General features: G+C 42.2%; 1 protein-coding gene across 1 annotated transcript in view; it reads right to left on the bottom strand.

Moving 5' to 3' along the window:
* The window catches only part of IARS1 (isoleucyl-tRNA synthetase 1), a 553,819-nt gene that overhangs the window by 399,232 nt on the left and 133,812 nt on the right, over positions 1 to 20,775 (bottom strand). Inside the window, exons 12-13 of the mRNA XM_086938943.1 lie at positions 10,077 to 10,168; positions 2,615 to 2,713 (exon numbers count right to left, since the gene is read on the bottom strand). Of these exons, the coding sequence (XP_086795069.1) occupies positions 2,615 to 2,713; positions 10,077 to 10,168 (191 nt within the window). The remainder of the gene's footprint in view (positions 1 to 2,614; positions 2,714 to 10,076; positions 10,169 to 20,775) is intronic.

The raw sequence follows: 20,775 nt of genomic DNA, 5'->3' as shown, positions 1-20,775 counted from the left end.
AAGCTGCCAGAATTCATCACTACATGCAAGGGCCAACAAAAATCGCTAATGGGTCGTCAAGGGTGTGCCACTTGACCTCAGCCAAGAAGGAATGCGATTGCAGGAAAAAGGCAGGGAGAACCACCTTCACGTTTTGGCAAAAACTGAGTCAGTACCTTGCAGACAAAAGTGGGATGAGGCCTCAGGACCACTTAAAAAAAATACTGTGAAATATTCAGAGGAATACAGGACCTATACCTTGGTGTTGGACTTGCCCTTTTCTGCAGGGTCATCCCCAGACTTTTTGCCTTCACCCTCCTTTCTTCTGAACCAGTTTTTTCCTGCCTTTAGGACTTAACCAATGCTAAAGTGCTTGTGCTCTCTCCTTTAAACATAGTGAACTTGTCTTAGACCTGGATCTGCAAAACTGGTTGCGGGCTGCTTATGTACCGGTTCAGGGAGGGCATGGCCTGGCAGTTCGGACTGAACTGTTCCCACTGGAACAGGGTCAAATCTGATTTGCATATAGCAGAGTCCAAACTGAGGTAGCAAGGTGGGCAAAATACAATGGATTGGTATACGCCCCCAAGCGAGTGCCAGATTTATTCAAGAATTCTATCCATCTCCTAGTTGGTGTTGCAGTTGACCCCCATGATGTGTTGCCTCATTAATGTTCAAACTTGCAGGCATTCCTTTTGTAAATGGTATATGCTTGGCTTAGATCCTGTTGTCTGGCCTGTTTGACCGTATTCTACTCAATACTCTTAATAACTTTTGCAGTCAGTTATTATTTGAGGACCTCCCTTACATCTCGGTGGACCCTGGAATCTATTTACATATGGAACATACAGTTATTTGACATCAATGGCTATTATAGTGCTCTCATCTCTGTTCCTGCATACTCAGACGATTGTGGTTGAATATATGCTTGATATTATTTAAAGTTGTATCACTATAACATTTGGTGAGTTGACGTTATTACATTTGTATGATTCAGAGTACAAATCAAAATGAACTATTTATTGAATGATTGAAATAACACCAGTCTGTGCTGTCTGTATAATGTCTCACTGGTCTTCATATTTCTCGAACCTCTTCCTCATATCAAACCATTAAGAACTAACACACCAAAAAATCAATGTTCAAAAGAAAGGTTTTCTGAACCTTTATTTATTTGTATTCTTGTATTCTGTTCTGTACTTCAAACATATGCTGAAGTGTTAACAAAAGAAAGTATGTCGCAAAAAACAAAAATATACCCCTTTCGCAGATGAATTACCAATCTTCTACAAAAGCCCGGCATACTCTCTTGGCCGATGCTTGGACATTAGATGTTATGCAGACCCAATAAAAGACCACTTGGCTGCATTTTATACAGAGCACTAACGAGGGATAAGCAGTTCCACTTATCTCCATGTTCTAGGGTATGCTACACTAGGAACTGATTGTGGTTAAAGTGCTGAAAAGACTCTTTGCCAACACAGGCAGGTCAATCACTTCACAATCTACATACAGCTGTCCACAAAATCACCAGGGCACTCCTTCTAAGCACTTAATAAAAACAATAATAAAAGTGCATGCAACCCCATAAATTTAGATCTGGTTTAACGTTAGGCAAATCACTGCAGAGAAAAATATAATAAAAACATGTCCCTTAGCTGTTCAGGAACCAATACACAAGGTAGGAAGCTGCTCCTGCACGCACCTGCAAATACTGGCAAGTGGCGGTAACACTCAAGTTGAGCATCCGCTCAAGTCGAGTTTTGGATAGTGTAAACTGTAGGACAAATCCGGACCAACAAGTGTTGAATGATAAATACTTGGTGGCAAAGAAACATGGTGGTGTAAATTGATACTTGTATAGCGCACTACTCACCCGCAAGGGTCTCAAGGCGCTTGTACGATTACCGCTGTGGAACCCATCCTTGCTTTCCCTGTGAGGCGTCCACTCCTGGGCACCCCCAAGGTGGAGGCTAGGCATCCTTAGCGTTGTGGGGGCCGTTGTGGAGATTAAGCAAGCTATTGCCCAGAGTTGCAGAGTGGGACTCCATGATTGGAATAGGCACCGAAGCAAGAATTATCAGGTCCGTGGAATTTTTTTTGAGCCCAAGACCCGCTGAGGCGGGGAATTGAACCCTGGTCCCGGGCTAGACATCTGCTTCAGTGTCTGCCGCTCTAATCATTGAGCCACACTTCTCTGGTGTGAACACAGGTTGGGCAGGGACAGGAAAATTGCTCTTTCCACTGCTATGAGGATGCATTGATTAATGAGCTACTGAAGCCATCAAACAAACTACAGATAATTTGTTTCCACTTTAATAAATGCACCAATAAAGATGTTTACATATTAAAAAACATAACCTTTAAATGTAGTAAAGTTGTTAAAACAACTTTATTATTTAACTGCAATTTCTACAGGCAATCTGAGTAGGCATGAACAGGGGCAATTCAGGCAAGTTCAGAGCAAAGTCAGTGATGAGATGTTCTTCCTACTGATGGTAGGTGCTCAAATTTCTCTTTGCAGAGATGTGAACAAGTCCCATCAGTACTGACTGCTTTTCTAAGAGTGGGGTGCTGAGTAACGCTTCCGAGGTTAGCAATCAATAAATAATGGAATTATTTGGAGGAACATTACCAGTAGCACTGACTGTTACAGGTTAGCAGCTTGTCAACCATATGTTCGACTCTCACAAACCAGCTGGGAACCGCTTTGTAAATCAGAGGAGTATCCGACCTACAAACAAAAAACATACGTTAATAATGTTAATATCCACAACTAAGACAATTCTAGAATTTTTGTTAAATGTCAACTTCCAACCACCCATGCAAAATGGCCTTCCCATATCTGCAGACATTTTGTAATCACACATTTAATTATTAAACGGAAAAGAAAGCCACTCACGCTTCCTGAGAAGTTAGAGGAAAAAAATTTTTTTTTTTAAATAGAAATTCTTGATCTTTTTAAAAGCATGGCTATTTTAAGGAGGTGACTTTCTTTAGGAACGAAAATAGCTATCATGATTAATACCCAAAATACATAGGCGCCAGCAACATTAGAAAAGATCACAATATCTCTGCCCTTCATACATCGATGTCCATTGGGTCCGCCAAGAGATTTGGAAACCATGGCACCATGGTCAGGCATAAAACAGCAGACTGCACACAACGTAAGGATGTGTGCTCATCAAGGTGGGCTGGATAAGCAAACCAACTGCAGTTTTCACCCCAAAAACTCCCATACAAAAACCAACATGCTCAAACACATGATCTTGATGACAATTATGTGAATGAACAAGGAGCCAGCATATTTCCACCACCATTCTTGCTTCCCACATGCTTCACTGTAGTATGTTTTGGCAATATTTTGGAGCGACATTAGAGATTCTGCATAATTTTATTTTACCTGAAAGCAACTGCAGAGCACAAAACTATTTAATAAATTAACACATGTGCTTGAGCTCAGCTTTTTTAGGGAAGTTTAAAAAGGGATTGCAACATGATCAGATCATACAAGTTGAATTGGGGCTTCTACATATAATTGAGAAATGATTACCGTTATTGTAAATTGAATGCAGATTTGTAAGAGATCGCGCAGGAATTTTAAAAACCACGGCACTGGCAATTTGTCATTGTTCTGTTGCTCTGGTGGATATTCAGATCATTTAGAAATAAATTTGTGGAGGATTAGAGCACCACAGAAGTGCCGATCAGACCCATTATAGACCCAGCATCATGAATATAAAAATGTTTGATCTTCAACTTTCCTCCAAGAAACTTTCCCCTTGGAATCCATCCATATGGAAGCGGACCCTATGCGGAGGCCTCACTACTTAATGATTCATATGCCTCATTGCTGAACCTGTAATAAGTTCTCCATTTCCCCCAGACCTTGTCAAAAATCCTTGGGCATGCACTCGCCTCATACACCACCTGTTCTACCTCCATGCGCACATTCAAACTCTCTTGCCACAATGCTTTCGTTGGTGTTTGCTTCTGGACCCACATTTTGGCAAATGCTTTTGTTGGCGTTTGCTTCTAGCCCCACATTTTGGCAAAGTCTCTTTTTGTGACAATGAAATCTAACATACACAAAACAACAACTGCATTCTGGGGGTGTCTGCAACAGCGCTTTTTGTGACAATGAATGTAACATACAAAACAACAACTGAATTTTGGGTTGTCTGCAAAACCTGGAATGCCCAGGGTTCCCAGGTAGGATTTTATGGGAAGCCTCTAGGATAGCTTTCATTTCTCATATCACCGCCTTCCAAAATACTCTCACCTCTGGACATCCCTAAATCATGTGGGGGAATGTGCCCTCCACTGTGATACTACCTTAGCTAGTTTGGTCCTTCTTAAGCTGCAAACCGAGTTTTGTCTACATTAGAACTATTTGCAGAGTAAACAGGACGAATGAGGACCCTTCTAGGGCCTAATCCATGTAACTTTGCTTTATCCTTGGAAGGGTGATGGGGAGAAAAGAACGTTGGTAATCTGTAATAGCATTAGGAAAAAAGTACTGTTCAACTCAGTGTCACTTTCTTTTCATAGAACACAGTAAAAAGGGGAAAATGTTTTGTGCATCCCTCCTACTCTCCTTGTTAAGCGACACCAAAAGAAACATTTTGCAAGCCAGTAATTTATGAGAACAATAACACATGGGTTCAAAAGTGAGACCCACCATGAAGGACAATGCTGGTTTAACATCCCCCTGACACATGGGTGTTGATGGTAATTTGTTTTGAAAGCTACTTAACATCATGGCCACTACTGGAAACTTGAATAGATAACCTTGATCTGAACATTATATGAAGGCTGAAATCAATATCACAAATTCATAGAAAAATCACGATAGATGTCCACCACTTCAATATGCAGTGACTTGAGAGAGTTGCAGTAACTTGATTTAGGGAGAACTACCTCCTTGCTAGATTATATTGCACTTGCAGAAGGAAACCTACATTTCCTCACCTGGCAAACCATAATGGGAGCAAACATTTAAATCTCTAAGCAAGCAACCACTAACTAGGTGCGTACGCTGGGGTCAAAATAAGTCCACTGGGCTGTCAGAGGAGATTCTGTGAAAGATATCTTATTTTGAACAGAACCTTCTGAATTAGGTGACTTCACGGGAACAAGTAATGAAACAAATGGAACACAACCAGTAACATTATCAGTAATTGTAAGTGGCAAACAGATATGTCTGGCTTACTTCACCTCTGAAAGATGTGGCCAGTATCAGCTCCCACTAGAAGCTGGCTGTTCCCAGTCTGCTTACTCAATCCACTTTTACCAAATCCTGTGCCCACATTAGATGAGCTGCTGATCAACCAGTTTTTGACAATGGCCCGAAACCGGACCATTGGTTCTATGCAGAAGGATAGGTACCTACTTCTTCCTTTTATTGATGTAAAACATTGATATCATGATGTATGAATCTGCAATATATATTTTTTCTTATTTTGTATTGTATTTTGTGATTTAGCTTTGTTTTAAATAGTACTGACTTCAAATAAACACAAAGATGAATCGTTACAAAAAATCGTCAGGACAGAAGGGGTGTAGTACACTAATTGTAATAAAGGCCACTCAGTGCAGTGATATTCTTACTTGCGAAAGTGAAAAACAAAAACAGACTTTAATTTGAAAGTTTGCACCTCAGCTATAAAGGTTTGCATTTCATAAGAAAACAATTTAATAGCATATATTACTGGGAAAGTAATTTTTATTCCTTGGGATGATTGTAAAGATTTTAATTAATCATACAATAAACTTTTTGACTTTGACTACTGCGAAACCAATCAGCCTAAACTGTTTAATGGACATGTTCCAGGTGAATGGCATTTACCATCTCATAAAAAAACTATTAATGTCTTTTCATCCAAAATTGCATACGGATACTTATATATTAAGGTGTAAATCTCATTAATCTTGAAAAAGAGTTCTGTATGTCGAATTTTGCGCAAGGTTTACATAGGTTGTGTGTGTATTTCTCAGATAAACTGGCAGATACAGTTGTGTATATTTTTATACAATAACGATTTCTTTAGTAAGTAACCATGCGTTTTTAGTTACGTTCCAGGGCGAGAATTCAAGCCCAAGATACAAATTCAGCAGTGTAGCCAGCTGACCACATCTCATCCAGTCTCCAATATTCAGACCATTCAATTTCAGACAACGTTTAATCATAGTACTGTGGTATGACCTATACTTGGATATTAAAGACAACTATTTTAAAAGTGGAGTATTTACAGGACTCTGGAGATGTAGTTTCTCCTACACACATTATCTCGCCAAGCTACATATTTAATAGCACGGAGGCCAAAAGGGATGGGTGGATTGCTTGAATTAATCTCAGCCACTGGTAATTACTATGGGCTGCAATTCAGTTTATTGATTTCTGCCCATAATGCCATTATCAGACAAAATACAAACATATATAAATCAGTCGTGTTAACGCTCCAATACGAAAAGTCTGGTCTAAACTGCCAGGTTAGGTTCCCCAGTGAACGAGAACAGAACCGATCAAAGACCAGTTCCAGCCTATTTGGGCGTCGTCCGTGGGTTGCAGCTTGAGCCCTATGGCACAGAGAGCACAGAACCCATTTGGAGGGGACCTGGCCTGGCAGTTCAGCTTAGAGTGTTCTTATTGGAGAAGGACCAAGACTGATTTGCATATGGGAGGTTAATGACAAAAGTGGCATAGTGAGTGGAAATCAAAGGTCTGGCATGCAGCCTAAGTGATCGCCAGTGGCTGAGAGCAATGTAGGCATTCCTGCCATCACCTTGTTGTTTGCTACAGGCACTTAATAGAAGTACACAAAAAAGCACTTTAAAGAGCTCTTTCGCAAGGCACTACTTTTCAGAAACCGCAACGAAATGACCTGGGATTAATGATAGCTATAATGATTACTTCTGCACTGCAGGTGCAACTCAAATCTCGGCAAATGTTGGTCAGTGTTGGAGCTAGCAAGCTTACAAAAAGCAGTGCCTTTTCATTCAAAGAAGTGTTGAGCTAGGGGGAAAACACACAGTATGCTAATAAATATTTTTCTGGATGGATCGGTCAGCTTGTGCAACCCTGTTTTCCCATCCTGCTCTTTTAATCAATAACGAAGTCCTACAATACTTGGGTGAAAGCCAAAAAGGTAATGAGCCTCCAAGGACATTGCTAGGGTGTGAGGTTCGGTAAACCTGCTGAGTTTACAAACGATAACAATGAGTAATTGTGCTGTTATTGAATGCATGATGAATTGCCTGTTGCTGTATAGTTCGGTCTGTCACAAAGGTGTTTACAAACTGTACAAGCTTCCTGGAGCAAAAATTGGATGTGTGCCAGTAAGTGTGGAGCACAAAATTGAAGTAAATAACTGTATTTTTTAAAAGATTTAGCATGATTGGGGGGTTTCATCTAGTAGCCTGGATCATGATCGTACATTTCCATAGAATTTCTTATAAAACCAGGCATGGAATCTCACGAGAAGAAATCAGTTTTGCTCAACAAGTCTGGAAGTGCTCAGACAATAAAGAAGTACACAAGACAGACTTACTGAAAATGCAGATGATACACGCAGGCCTTTGTTACGAATCAGACTTTGGTATGGGCTACCCAATTTTAAAAGATCTACCTACACCGAATTCTGGCAATTACAAGGTTTGTTCAAGGTATGGGGAACATGTACAGGTACCTGAGAACACTGGGTACTTTCCCACTCTTTTTGTCCTCCCAACCCAGAGTCCATGGACAAATCTACAAGGATTTTCTGCCCGCTCAGAGCAAGCGGAGTATGTCATCAGAATGGCCACTGGTACTAGGTAGAGGAGTTTCAGATTGTCAGAGGGTCAGTACGTGCCTGAGCAGGGTAGGCTTAAGTCAAGAGGAGGCTAACCGGAATCGAGCTGTGCTCCTGGCAGCCACCCCTGCCCATGCAGCAGTTTCACTGGGTACACATCCGTACCTGCTGAAAATTACCCTAGTGTCTCAAGGTCAGGAGAGGGAGACCGGGTTACACACCCAGGATGGAATCTTCAGGCCTTCCCTCCACCTCCACTCCCACCCTACAGAATTAACACTCTGGGAGGATACTCCCAACACTCAACGAGGACCATGGGGCTTAGTTGCCGTCACGTATTCAGGTCATCATCTGGCACAGAGTGTTATTACTGTACATGTGCCACATAATCCCAGCAGAAACATGCACTGGACATACATGGGATGCTAGCACAAGGATCTAAGGTCCACATAGCATGTGGAATTTTACATTAGAGGGGTCTGTAGAGGGAGGAAAGAGGTATTGTCAATCTATTGATATACAAAACCTCATTGCGCCGTTATGACCAATATATGTATATATTGTAACTTTATTTCGTTTTTTGCTAACAACATTAGAGAGTTGTATCTTGCTGATTGTCAGTCACATTGGTAGTGTCAAAAGTGGTCTCGATACACAACAATGGTTATCCAGAGTGCACGACAGAAAACAAACAAAATTTCAAAGACATAATACAATACATATATTACGGGTAACAACAATTGATTTATGGTTGTAATCTTTGAAGCATCACATTTTCCAACATGTATTTAGGGGAGCGTATACGGAACACAGGTTTCGCTGCCCAAGCTATTATTTAATCCTCGGGATATTATCTGGCAAATAGCAGCCCTATACCCATTGTGAGGGCACGCTTGGTGCACGCCTCCAGGTCACATATAGGGTTCTGGACCCTGCAATACCAGTGACAAGCCTTGGCACGCACATTAGATTTGTGTGAGGGCAGGACCAAACAAAGTCAAGATACCAGTTTTACAAGCAGTTGGGCACTCGGGCAGGTGTCTTGACATGCTGCTTGTTCTTTGATGTATTTAACAACATGATGACAATTTTTTTGCTGGTTTCTAAAATGCAATAGTTTACTTTTTGTCTCTTGTAAGTTCACCACTTTTAATGCAAACTTAATCTTTTGAATCCTTGTTCTTTCAGGGTACAGCTTAACTCTGCTAACGCAAACAGTTCAATAAAGAGGCCCTGTTCTCAAGTTCCACAGAGGTTACTTCTTTGTCATATTGTCTTTCTATGAGAGCAGGGAGCTAGAAAAATTCATCCAACTATTATCAAACACTTCCCATAAGAAAAGGCAACCGCTATTGGCTTTGCATTGCTTGTTTTATAGGACTCCATTTTAACACATGTACCTCCAATTTGCCTTGCAGTGTACAATTAAACATTGTGTCATTTTTGGGTGGAGCATACTACCAGATCTTTTGAGTTGAGCTATTGCTATGTACACATCGGTTTCCAGAACCAACTGCCAAAGGGTGGGGGTGGGGGCAAAACACAGCTGTTTCATACACATGCAAATAAAATCCAGCAAGGCAACACGACTTGCATATGCTGCATACTAAAACACAACACACGGAAGTGAGTAACTTTCACATTACTCGCCCCCATCGGTCTGTGAAACCTCAATTTGCTTAAGGTTACAGCTTACAAGGGCAAACATATTCCATCTTCAATTAGGAAGTATCCTTCAGAAGAAGCCTTCACACCACTCATCAACATGATTGATGTCTTCCAAAATATCTAGCTCGATCCATGATATGCCAGATAGATCCTACATCCATCCATCCAAAAACAGGTAAGCTCCACTTAGATAACTGCCAATACAGGCACAATCTTTCTTGGCAAGAAAATCGAAAAAGAAGCCACCACCCAACAAAAGTCAAACTTTTAGATTAACTATTAATCAGAATTTAGAATGCAATACAGCACAGAGAGCATATCTTTAGCGGTAACAGACTATATGAGCAACTCTGAACATACAGGAACAATGGAATGGAGTTAAAATGCTTTGCATGCTACTTATACAATAGACAGACATCAGCTAACCAAGATGTTGGGATCACAGCACACCCCAGATACCTGCTGTGTGCCTTGGTGTTATATCCTAACCCAAGGAATTTACAAACTATCTATGGAAACACAGAGCAGCCCACTGTTTACCACTTAATCATCCAGTTGATGACTAATGAACAAAATGTCAGCAAACATTTACATCAGAGCGGTTACTGCATTTACATGTCTATGGGATATGCATACCTCCAGCAGAAGGGATAATTGTGCTTAAATGTGCCAGTTGAAACCAGTCTTCCTTGCTCTTTCAGCATCTTGATGATGTTCTTGTCTGCATCCTATGGGGAAAAACAGTTATAGCAGACAGTCAAAATCCAGGGTTTTCACCTTTCAGTTTGTTCTTAAAAGACTAATGAAAACTTTTTGTGGGAGTTCCACACATGCTTCAGGCTGACATTGTACTCTTTATTATGAAAACCTTACATTTGTGGTAAATCTAATGGCAGGGTAGAATGGCTGGAAAGGAGAATTTGTGGTCGGGTCACTAAAAGGGACTGGGGTGGCAACAAACACCTTGAGGAGCTGGGGTTGCACTGACCTCAGCACTTGCAATAAAGGAGCGAGCGGGAGGCCACTAATAAGCTTGGAGACCAATAGTCATTGGCAACTGAGTGAAGAAGGAAGCAAACACGGGACAATGGGAGGCAGGGCTGTAAGACTGGTGTTCCACTTTTGCACAGGAGACTGTGGCGTGCACAGGTGATCTGAATATAGCACTGAAGTCGTAGCTCTCTGGCACTCTGTGGTCTGGGCCGAGAGGTGGAACTCTCAATAACTCTGTGGGATTCCCCTGGGGCAACCAGTTTTGCCACAGACCTAGAAGGTATATTTGATCTGGTGGGGGAAGGTTTGGTTGAGGCCAATGCACTGCTTATTAATATGTATGCTCTGCACGATGATGATCCTATGAAGTTTTCCCTCTGACCCTATACAGATGTGTCTCATGCATATGTGTGCTACTGATTTGGGTGTGACTTTAACTGTGCATTGCCCAGTAGCACTGACAGACAAGGCAAGGGTCCCAACGTAAGGGTACACCAACCTGATTTTCTGTTGGATCCCCTGTCAGGAAGGCTATGAGGAAACAACCATTTTTTTAAGACAAGAAGCACAACAGGTCCATAAGGGAATTGAATAGACACAATATGAAGATGGACATGAGGGGTATGCCAAAGGAAAAATTAAGGGACCAAAAAAAGCTGGAACAGGTCAATAAGGGGCAAAAAAGCTGCAATGAATTGTTTAGGAAAGGAACTTCAGAACTCTGCAGTCCTTCTCCACCTTTTTGACAAACTGAAGATTATAAAACAAAGGATGGCTGCACTCACAGATGACCTATAGAAATTCCAGTGGAGGTCATTCAGACAACTGCTATATGTGGAAGGGGACAAATTGGTAAATTGTTGATCTGGCTCCTGAAGGTGAGCAGGATAATCTGATACACAGGCAAAGCGACATAAAAAATGCCTTTGGTGACTATCTAAAAATTTTGTGTATGCGAAGCCTTCAGCTCCCAAGGTTCTGAATACCGATGTGATCAAATGGAACATGTGAATTTAGCAAGCTGACACATGTACAAAGAGGTGTAGTGTATAAGAAGGATATTCTAGGACAAATCCAAAACCTAGGGGTATGTATACAGAGAGAAAATTATAAGATAGACCCGATAATGTTGCCAGATAGAATGCAACGAGTGATGGATGAGGCTTTTGTTCCAAGAATATACCAGAGAATCTGGAAAGGGAGGATGCCCAAGTCCAACAAAACCACACAGGACCACAGGGTGTACTGCCTGTTGTCCATGCTTATTACTGACAAAAAATTGGGACGGTTAACCAGAGTCCGGTTATGCCAAGTAAAGAGGAACAAGCCCAAATTGACCAATTCGGCTTCATGTTGAATAGTACAGCTTTAACGCTGAGATATTTCTCACATGGGATGATCATGGACAGTGACGCTGAATATGGACAGTGAAAAAGCTTTTCATACAATTGGGTGAGGATATGGACTCTTGGTGCTCTGCAAATTTAATTTTGGCCTCAAGTTTGTTAGAAGAGTAAGTATCCAATACACAGAACTGATGGACCACTTGAGGAAGAACATGGTTGTGTTAAGATACTGGATTGCTCAAGTGGGAAATGAGACAAGCTTGTCCAATCCCATGCACCGCATCGCTGCTCTTTGCCCAGTTATTAAAACAGCTTGAAAGTAAACAAAGACAGTCACTTATTTGCCCTAGAATTTACTGAGTAACAATGAATGAATATGTTGTGTCAATGTATGCTAGTTTACTTGAAAGACTCTATGCTAGTTTATTTGAAAGACCCAGCCCATTTGGTTGAAGTACTACTGAAATATCAAGCCTCAAGAATAACTTGGACTAGCCCATCATGTTCCCCAAATGAGACTTGCATGGTGTTTATGATAACCAGCTCCCTAGTGCGCGACTCAAACTAAAAGTGGAAAGGGTACTAACCATCCTCAGAAAGTCGGTGGACAGATGGGTGACTATTCCACTGTCCCTGATGTGCTGGGTAGCGACAAGATTGTGGCTTACCTTGAAAGTTTATACTTCCAAGGTTGCATGTGTAGGAAGGTGGATATCCGACTATGGTTACCCCCAACTTTTTGCCTGGTGTTTTGCTGGTTTTTCGACTTAGTTGACCTGGGGCCCTGCTATTCAGGACCCCGGGCCCACTGCTCTCTCTGTAAAATGGATTCCATGTACCCTAGGTGCATTTACCAATTGGTACTGGGCCACCTTATCAGTCCCTGTACAGTGTACCTTAGGTACCCAGGGCATAGGTGTATCCAGGGCCTACCAGGGGCTGCAGCATGTATTATGCCACCCCTGGCTGGCCACCCAAATCTGACACAACTGGCTGCACGACAGCTGGGGCAAGGTGGTGTAATCACCCTTTGCTTTAGATATAGTATTCCTATATCTAACCCTAAAATGGACACATATATTCCTATCAGTCACTCCTATGGCAGGCCTTATCAATCCTGAAGGCAGAGTGCTTGGAATTATGTGAGATGGTGCTCTGGCATGAGCTGAGCCCGTTTGCAGCTTGTGGAACCAAGTCCTAATAGCTGTTCCATGATAACGTGTACCATATACTCTTAAGTGCATTATAATCCTTGCGGTTATTTTGCCAACTTTGGTATCGCTTTATCAAAACATGTCGAGTAAGATGTCATACGAATTGGAATACTAACCCCTCGCCAATTCTGGCGACGGGGTTAGCAATCCACCCTTCTAGAGGGACACGACATGTATGTAACTGTGAACCCCGGTTAAAGTTAACTCGAGCCTCAGCATCACAAAATGGATGCTGCCACCACAGACACTAGTCTGACCTCCTGCTGCTGGGAGTCCTTCCAGCGAGGAGAGCTCGGACAAAGGGTTTCCTGTCAGGGGCAGTGCTAGCACCATCCCAGACAGGGTTTTGTGTATCCCAGGTAGGCAGGGCTGAGAGGAAGGTGACTGCAAGTGGCACCCCGGTGCTCACTGTGCATATGCCGGCTCAAACCAGTTCCAGGGGCACCCCAGCCCCTGAGCTGGGGAGAGACCGGACAAAGGAGAGGGGTGTAACCACCCCCTTCCTGGTCCCACCCATGGGCAGGACCTAGTCGCGTGCCAGCCCCTTTTCTTAGAATAAAGGTAGGAGCGGGCCCCCTTCCCAAATTAGATCATCCTGAATCTTGAACGACTTTCTATGAAAGGAACTCTTGACTTTCTTTGAGGACTCTCCCTTGTGGCTAAGGAGTAGCCACCCTGCACCCGCAGGCACCACCTAAGCATCGCGGTTTGCTGCACGTCCATCCTCCGGATCAAGACTGACCAGCTCGACAAGACCCGGATTCCCTGGCATCTCTGACCTCTACCTGCATCATCAGCCCAGCTGAGATTCGTGGGTGTGACGAGACCTGAGGGACCGGCCATCTTCAGCAACTGCACGACGCTTACCCAGCACGACCGCCGAGGGATCCTCGAGTGAGTGCACTGGGGTTTGAGAAGCCCCAACCCTGAGCAGCTGAAGCACCGAAGTCCAGCCCTCCAGCATCCACGAGATCTGCGTGGGGCCCTTCTGCTATTTGCTGCTCACCGCGTTGTCTGGTCACTTGCCCGTTGGCTAGTGGCCCTCTTGACGACGTACCACGACGATTACACCGCCGGTCTGGTTGCTCCAGACTGGCCCTTGCTCCCCTCCAAAAGAGGAGCACCCCGGACCCTCCTGGTCCACTCCAGACGCCATCTTGACTCCACCACGTGGGCTTGCCTTTGCCAAGGTTTGTTGCCCCCATCTTGGGTCCAGCATCGCCGACAGCAGACACCTTCGTGGGACAGCTCGCACCTCCAGCCTGGTCGCCGACAACGCCTCCTAGCCCGTGTGACTGCAGAGTCCAGCGTCGCCCACTCACCTGGTCGAGGTGACTTCATCCGGTGCCATCCTGGTGCCCACACAATCACTGGCTAGTGATTAAGAACTGAGTCCCCTCTGCTATCAGGTAGTCTCCATCACCGATTCAGGCTTGGATCACACCGAACATCTTCACTGGTCGCCTGCCAGCAACTTCTTCTTTCAGGCTCCATAGACTACAACGAGGATTCCCGACGTCTTTTGAACCCTATGCATCCGCAGCCCCTGGACTAGGTAACCCGAGCATTTCGGTGCTCCAACGCAGGTCCACTATCCAAGTGTCCAGATCCTTTTTCGTTTTTAGTCTACCTAGTCGGATTCGTCCGGAAACAGTAACTTTAGAAATACTAGCCTCCATAGACTTTGTCCCGCATCCCGCGTGAGAGTGCGCACTCTGCACCCGATCTCCCTAGGCCTCCTGCTCCTAACCTTCGTGTTTGGTAGTGTAGTCCTAGCGATCCTGAAGCCTCTGGATCTTGTTACTTACCTGCTAGTATTTTGCATTCCACTTTTAGAGTATATGGTTTTTCGTGCCCCTCGGGCATTTGTGTAAATTGTGCAACTTGAAGTATTTTCGTAAGAGTTTTGTATTGTGCTTAGCTCCCTGACTCATGAAGAGTTCAGGGTAGACTTGTTATAAATAAATATCCTTTATTTTCATAACAACTTGTGTGGTGTCCTTTCACTTGGTGTTCAAGGGGTATATGTGATGGTAAAACAGCTGGCTTAACACACCCTCTAGAGTTTAGCCTAAAGACTGCTTTTGTCCACGCTACTAGGATAGCTGGTCTATAAGGTTGACTTACAACCAATCATCAATAAGGGTCGTTTGGAATGATACACAGTGATCACTAGAATAGTGAGCACTATATAGCAGGCCAACTTCTCACAGCATGCATATATAACTCTAAAATGTATTTAAGGAATGAGCATCATCTTGACAAACGTATTTGGGGGGGAAAATGCAGGAGTGTGAAATAGATACGTTAAAGTTTGTCCAGGAAGAAGTTAGCTTACTAGTTCCAGATACAGAATGTTACTTTTTGCGTAGTGAACATTCCAAGTTGACCCATACACTGTACCAAATGTCCCCAAAGCCCTTGTCCGACAGCTCCCCAACCTCTGACAAGTGGCTGCATATACAAATGCAAATGTGATTCAATTGGGGCACTGCTCTAAATAGCTCAAATACACTAGAGGTCCAGACAAAACCCGTGGAAATGGATAAAACACTGTGAATGGCTGCCACAGCAAATATTTTTATCTGGATTTGGAAATATGGACTGACCGGAATAAATGTATCTTTTTAAACCTAGCATCCAACTTGAATGATTTCCTCATAAGCAGCAGGCCTTAAGAAACCTACTCTCCCACTCACTATGGGCAAGCTATTTTTAGGTCCTACTGGCCCGTTCTGGTAAGCTGGCAATGAATAGGTTTTCTGTTCACTCAGACAGTGAATGAACAATAAAGAGATCTTTTGTTTTCCTAGTCACATTTGATCAGCATTCAAAGATAGACAGAGGTCAAAAGTCAGTTTTATGTCTTACAATTAGTGTTCTTTCTCGGACTGCAACGTTAGAAAATGTTGTAAAGTGAACTGTGTGAACTGTCTGACAATCGAGTGTGCAAAGAAGGGCTGTAGAATGTCAGCTTTTTGTTCTAACAGACATTTAAATAGCTTATAAATGAACTGTAGAAACATTTTCACATATATTTCAGTAGTTATGAAAGCACAATTTTTGTAATTTTGTGTGACAAACAAAAAAGATTTGAATTGGCTAAAACCAAATCAGAACATTTTCTTTGGTGATATTTAAGCTAAATTCAAATTTCCACATATTGTTTATACGCTATATAGTTTTACCAGTAATATTGTATTAGTGGGAAGGTTTGTGGCCATTTCGATGAAAAATGTGCTGTTTGTAAATGAGAGTGCACTACCACATCATGCTATAGTAATATATTTATTAAAGTAGGTTTCAAACATGAACTGAGAAACATTCCTGCCCCCGCCTTGACGGCAATGATATTAGTGAAATAAGATGCAAGTCAGGGGTCATTTGTAACCTACATGAGGGCAAGATTTTTATTACGCACAGAGCACATATTTAGTGGATTAAATCAAACAAAATAGTTTTTTGTACAGAAAAAATGCTGAACTCACATATTTGGAGATCAGATTGAAGTAAAACCGATCCTCCTCGTGTTTGAACCACTGCCAACAAAGATGTCACTAAAAAGCCTTCATGTCCCAGCATGCATATGTGATGAGAACAACGCAAGAAGCCAGCAAATCCAGCAGGCGGAAAATATTAATGACTGGAACTCAAGATGTTACCCCCTCCCCCTGAATGCACTGGATTCTCTGAGGAGGAGGAGGGAAAACTCAGACAGATGTGTCCAGTACGGACCACATGAACAGGAGGCACTGGGAGACCTCTAAGTGAGACCTGTGTACTTCGACATAGAAGCTCAAGTCAAACAGCAGAAAAGCTGTTGATCGCAGGTGACGCAACACCATCTGGAGTGAGTTAGCTTTGATCAGCCAGTCATCCAGGTTTGGGAATACAGAGATTCCCGGCCTCCTGAGATGAGCTGTGTAGGAAGCTGGCTCTATATATACTATACCAAAGTAAGGTATAGAGAGCACAGAGTCCAGGGTGTCCCCTGAGATATAGCGGAGCCTAAATTAGGTAAGTACTAACAGCTCTCTTTGTAGTAGTGTGGGCCAGCAGTTTGGCTTATCCAGAGGGTGCGTTAAGCATTTATTGTATTCACTAAATCAAGGATTGACACACACACTCAGACAGAATTTAGACCAATTAGGGAAATATAAAAAAAGATGTACTTAGGTTTTATTTTAGAACCAAGCAGGACTTGGCACAGGTGTTTAAAATATACTTGCAAAATGCAAGACTGTCCAAAGAAATGCAATTGTGCTTGGAATTACAATTCTTACAGTTTCGTATCACTTTTAAATGCAGCTTGTATCACACAGTAAATACTTTTAGATTACTTCTGAATTACTTTAGATGACTTTGAGTACTGGGGATGGTATGCCTAGATACCACAGCCTAAGAGTTATACATACAAGGTAAGTACAATTTTACATACTTTGCAGTTGAATTCACTTTTCTCCATACATTAGCAGTTCCACACTTAAAACAATTTTAAGCCCAAAACCTTATAACATGGGTTCCTATTGGAGAAAAATGGTTATCGGTTTTGGAGATAAGTACTCGACTGACAAGGGTGAGCTTTGGAGGTTAGTACCAAGGGTTCCCAAGGTCTAGGAGGGCACTTGAGTTGTACCACCAGTGGCACTGGGACGGCCTGGTGCAGAGTGCAGGGGCCCTGTGTTAACCAATGGGGCTAAGGGGGGCCTTCGGCTAGGGTGTGCTTATGAGCAGGCCACCCTGTTGTGTGAGCCGAGCTCCTGGAGTTAAGGTCAGCACCGTAAGGGCCAACGACGAGCTCAGGAGCTTCACCACATTTGTTACTGATATTCCTAACAAAAGAATTGATTATGAACGCCACAGGCCTCTGGCATATAACCCATTATTGGCACATATGACAGAAATATAGATGCTACTACATAAAAGAGTAAGCCAGGACTTAGCTTTGAACGATCAAGGACCAATTTGGCAGAAACAGTATTTCCATACGGAAAAGGCTGTGATTATCAGGGCATCGGGGAATATGGCAGGGTCAATAACATTAGGCCAGTGCATTCTATATGGAAGATTCCTCTTTCTAGGATCTGCAGTCACTGAATTGGATACCTATGGAGGACAACAAAAATACCTGAAATTCAAACACTGCTTGGGGAGCAAGAATCCCCTATTAAAAATACCCAAGGTCAAAATAGATTCTTGAGATAAACAATTCCCTAAATGTAACTCAATTTGCAACAACAATTATTGGGCTTACATATACTAGCAGACTGGGAAAATTCCTTTTTCAACTACAAAAATGAAACCAGAGATAGATCTAAATTATCATTTGTTGGTAGGTTAAGGAGTGAAGGATCTTCCTTCATGGAATAAAATGTTGGGTAATAAAAATACAAAAATCCTATTCACACAGTAACACATGTACAGGGTGTACTAGTAACCAGTGATATTATATGTGATCTACTCCTGAACAAAGGCCCTAAAAAATGAATTCTGGAAAACAAAAGGATTTCCAAAATTAAAATTACGAGACAAAATGTTCACAAGAGTTATTTATTTGCTTGAATTGTAAAAATAGAATATAAGCAGCTTCTAAAAAAGTTGACTGTGTTTATGACCAAGGAGGCAATGTATACATTCCTCAGGACAGAAGGAAATGTCTTATAGGCATCTCTGAAGCAATAACCGGCCATCTTAGAGTTCCATATTGATAATTGATTGCTTTGGATTTGGGCACATCTTACAAAGGCAGTTTTTCCAGAAGGCAGAGTTATCCTAAACGCATCAGCAGAAAAGCGACATAGGTAGCTCATATTATGCATTTCAATATTAGCTGCAGATAAAAGTGTGCGCAAACAAGGAGGAAATAAGGGCAAGCGGCTATAATGGGCCACGGAAAACCACAGTGGTTTCAAATTTAAGAAAAGCATAATAGATGAGAGAAAATTACAATGGGGTTCCAGTCATTACACATTGAGTTCCCAGCTATCAGTCACTTGTTTGTTTAAATAGGTCAGCTTTCAAAGTAATCCTGTGAATCTCTTTGCTTCCTAGGAATTACATTTCTGCTGAGGATTCTTGTTCATGTTCAAATTGTCCGGGTTCCCCGTTGGAATGTGCAAGGTGGTTCATCTCCTGTATATACACTAGGCTTAGTTACAAAATGCCTCATGTGGCGGGAGAACTTTGAATTTGATTCTGTATTTCAGACAGATAGGACAGTCACTCTATCCAGCTTACGTTGTACATGCCTGTGTAGATCACAATGCAATATCCCTGATGCTCAGATATCAAGTCACAATCACTCTGTGGTTAGATTAAGTTGCATACAAAGTTGGAAACGGACTCTTCTTTACCACTATGAATCCAGTATCAGAATCTTTGTTATCATCAAAGCAAAGGAAAAGCACTCAGCCAATTACCACAAATAAACTAAGAAAAGAGTGCCAATGAATTAATCAATGTCAAAAATCAACAGAACACCTAAATACAATATGCCAATTCGTTTGCTATATTAATTGGATCTACAGTGCAGTGATAAAGGGGGGGTGTCAGCAAATTAGATATTAGTTTTATCATAAAAATGAGAATCAAGGTTAAAAGAAATCTAATTATTACACAACCTCAAACAGATATCAATGAAAGCAATTAAATAATGAACTCATGATTAACGACTCTGCTGGTTCACTAAACCAATTAGAAGGGCTGCAGTTCAGAACACAACTCAAGTGGAAGTTCAAATGTATGGAAAGAAAATTCAACGGACACAGAAGTCCAACTTAGATCTATGAATCAATGTTTTATCAAGGACAAATTATTGTTGAACGCACTGTTCTGCAGTACAATCAGAGCGCTGGAGATGCAGCATGTCTAAACGGTTTCAAATGCGGGCACCACCAGCATGTATCCGATGGCACCCATAAATGGATAACCATACCCAAAAAGCAATGCTGCTATGTAGCTGAAGTAGAAACTGGGCTATGTTGTGAGGAGAGAACAGGGCTTTAAAGTGCTTCAGTCTGGCTCATGGATGGTTTTCCTAACTAGTTGATAAAAAGAAGAATCAAGGTGTGGGGTCTACTGCAGCTCTAGATCCAAAATTACATGATGTGCTGGACAATGGGCGAAGATCTAGTACTTAACAGGCCTCGGGTTTCTATGAATGCTCAAGTAAACAGACAAGAAATAATTCCTCATGATCAGATAATAGTTCCTTATAGATGGATGCTTGGTATGCCAAGGCAGAAGAGGTTCCCTCAGGTGCCCATTATACGTTTCAGAAGGGAAGACGAGTAACTAGGGAATTTTTGTGCTTCGATGCCAATGGCAAATAACTCTGTGGATGGACTTATCAGTGTGTTGTGTAGCTAAAGTAAATACTGTATTATTCCCAGATGTGGAACTTGCCCCTATATATTGATAGCAGAAGGTGCATGACATGTCAGGACAGACAATACTACATTTAAAGTTGTTGCCCTAGGTGTTTTGCAAGAGTCCATTTTCCCCAAATTTCTTCATATGGCAAATCAACTCCACAAACAAACAAACGAGGCACACATCAACAATAAGGTAACTTCACAGCACACAAATATAGATTATTCAAGCTATTGCTATGCCCTAACAGTGATAGAAACTTTTCCCACTCCTGTCACACTCACCCCTGCACAGCTGGAAGTGTATGAATGTAAGACAACAGAACCACTTGAGCAGAGGAAGGACTTGCAGCGTGTTCCTCTCTCAATAGGTACTCATCACTTTTTAGAATGCATTTATAAGCATACCAAC

Source organism: Lissotriton vulgaris, chromosome 9, assembly GCF_964263255.1.
Source record: "Lissotriton vulgaris chromosome 9, aLisVul1.2, whole genome shotgun sequence".
Classification (NCBI taxonomy): domain Eukaryota; kingdom Metazoa; phylum Chordata; class Amphibia; order Caudata; family Salamandridae; genus Lissotriton; species Lissotriton vulgaris.
This window is presented reverse-complemented; position numbering and strand designations above follow the sequence as displayed.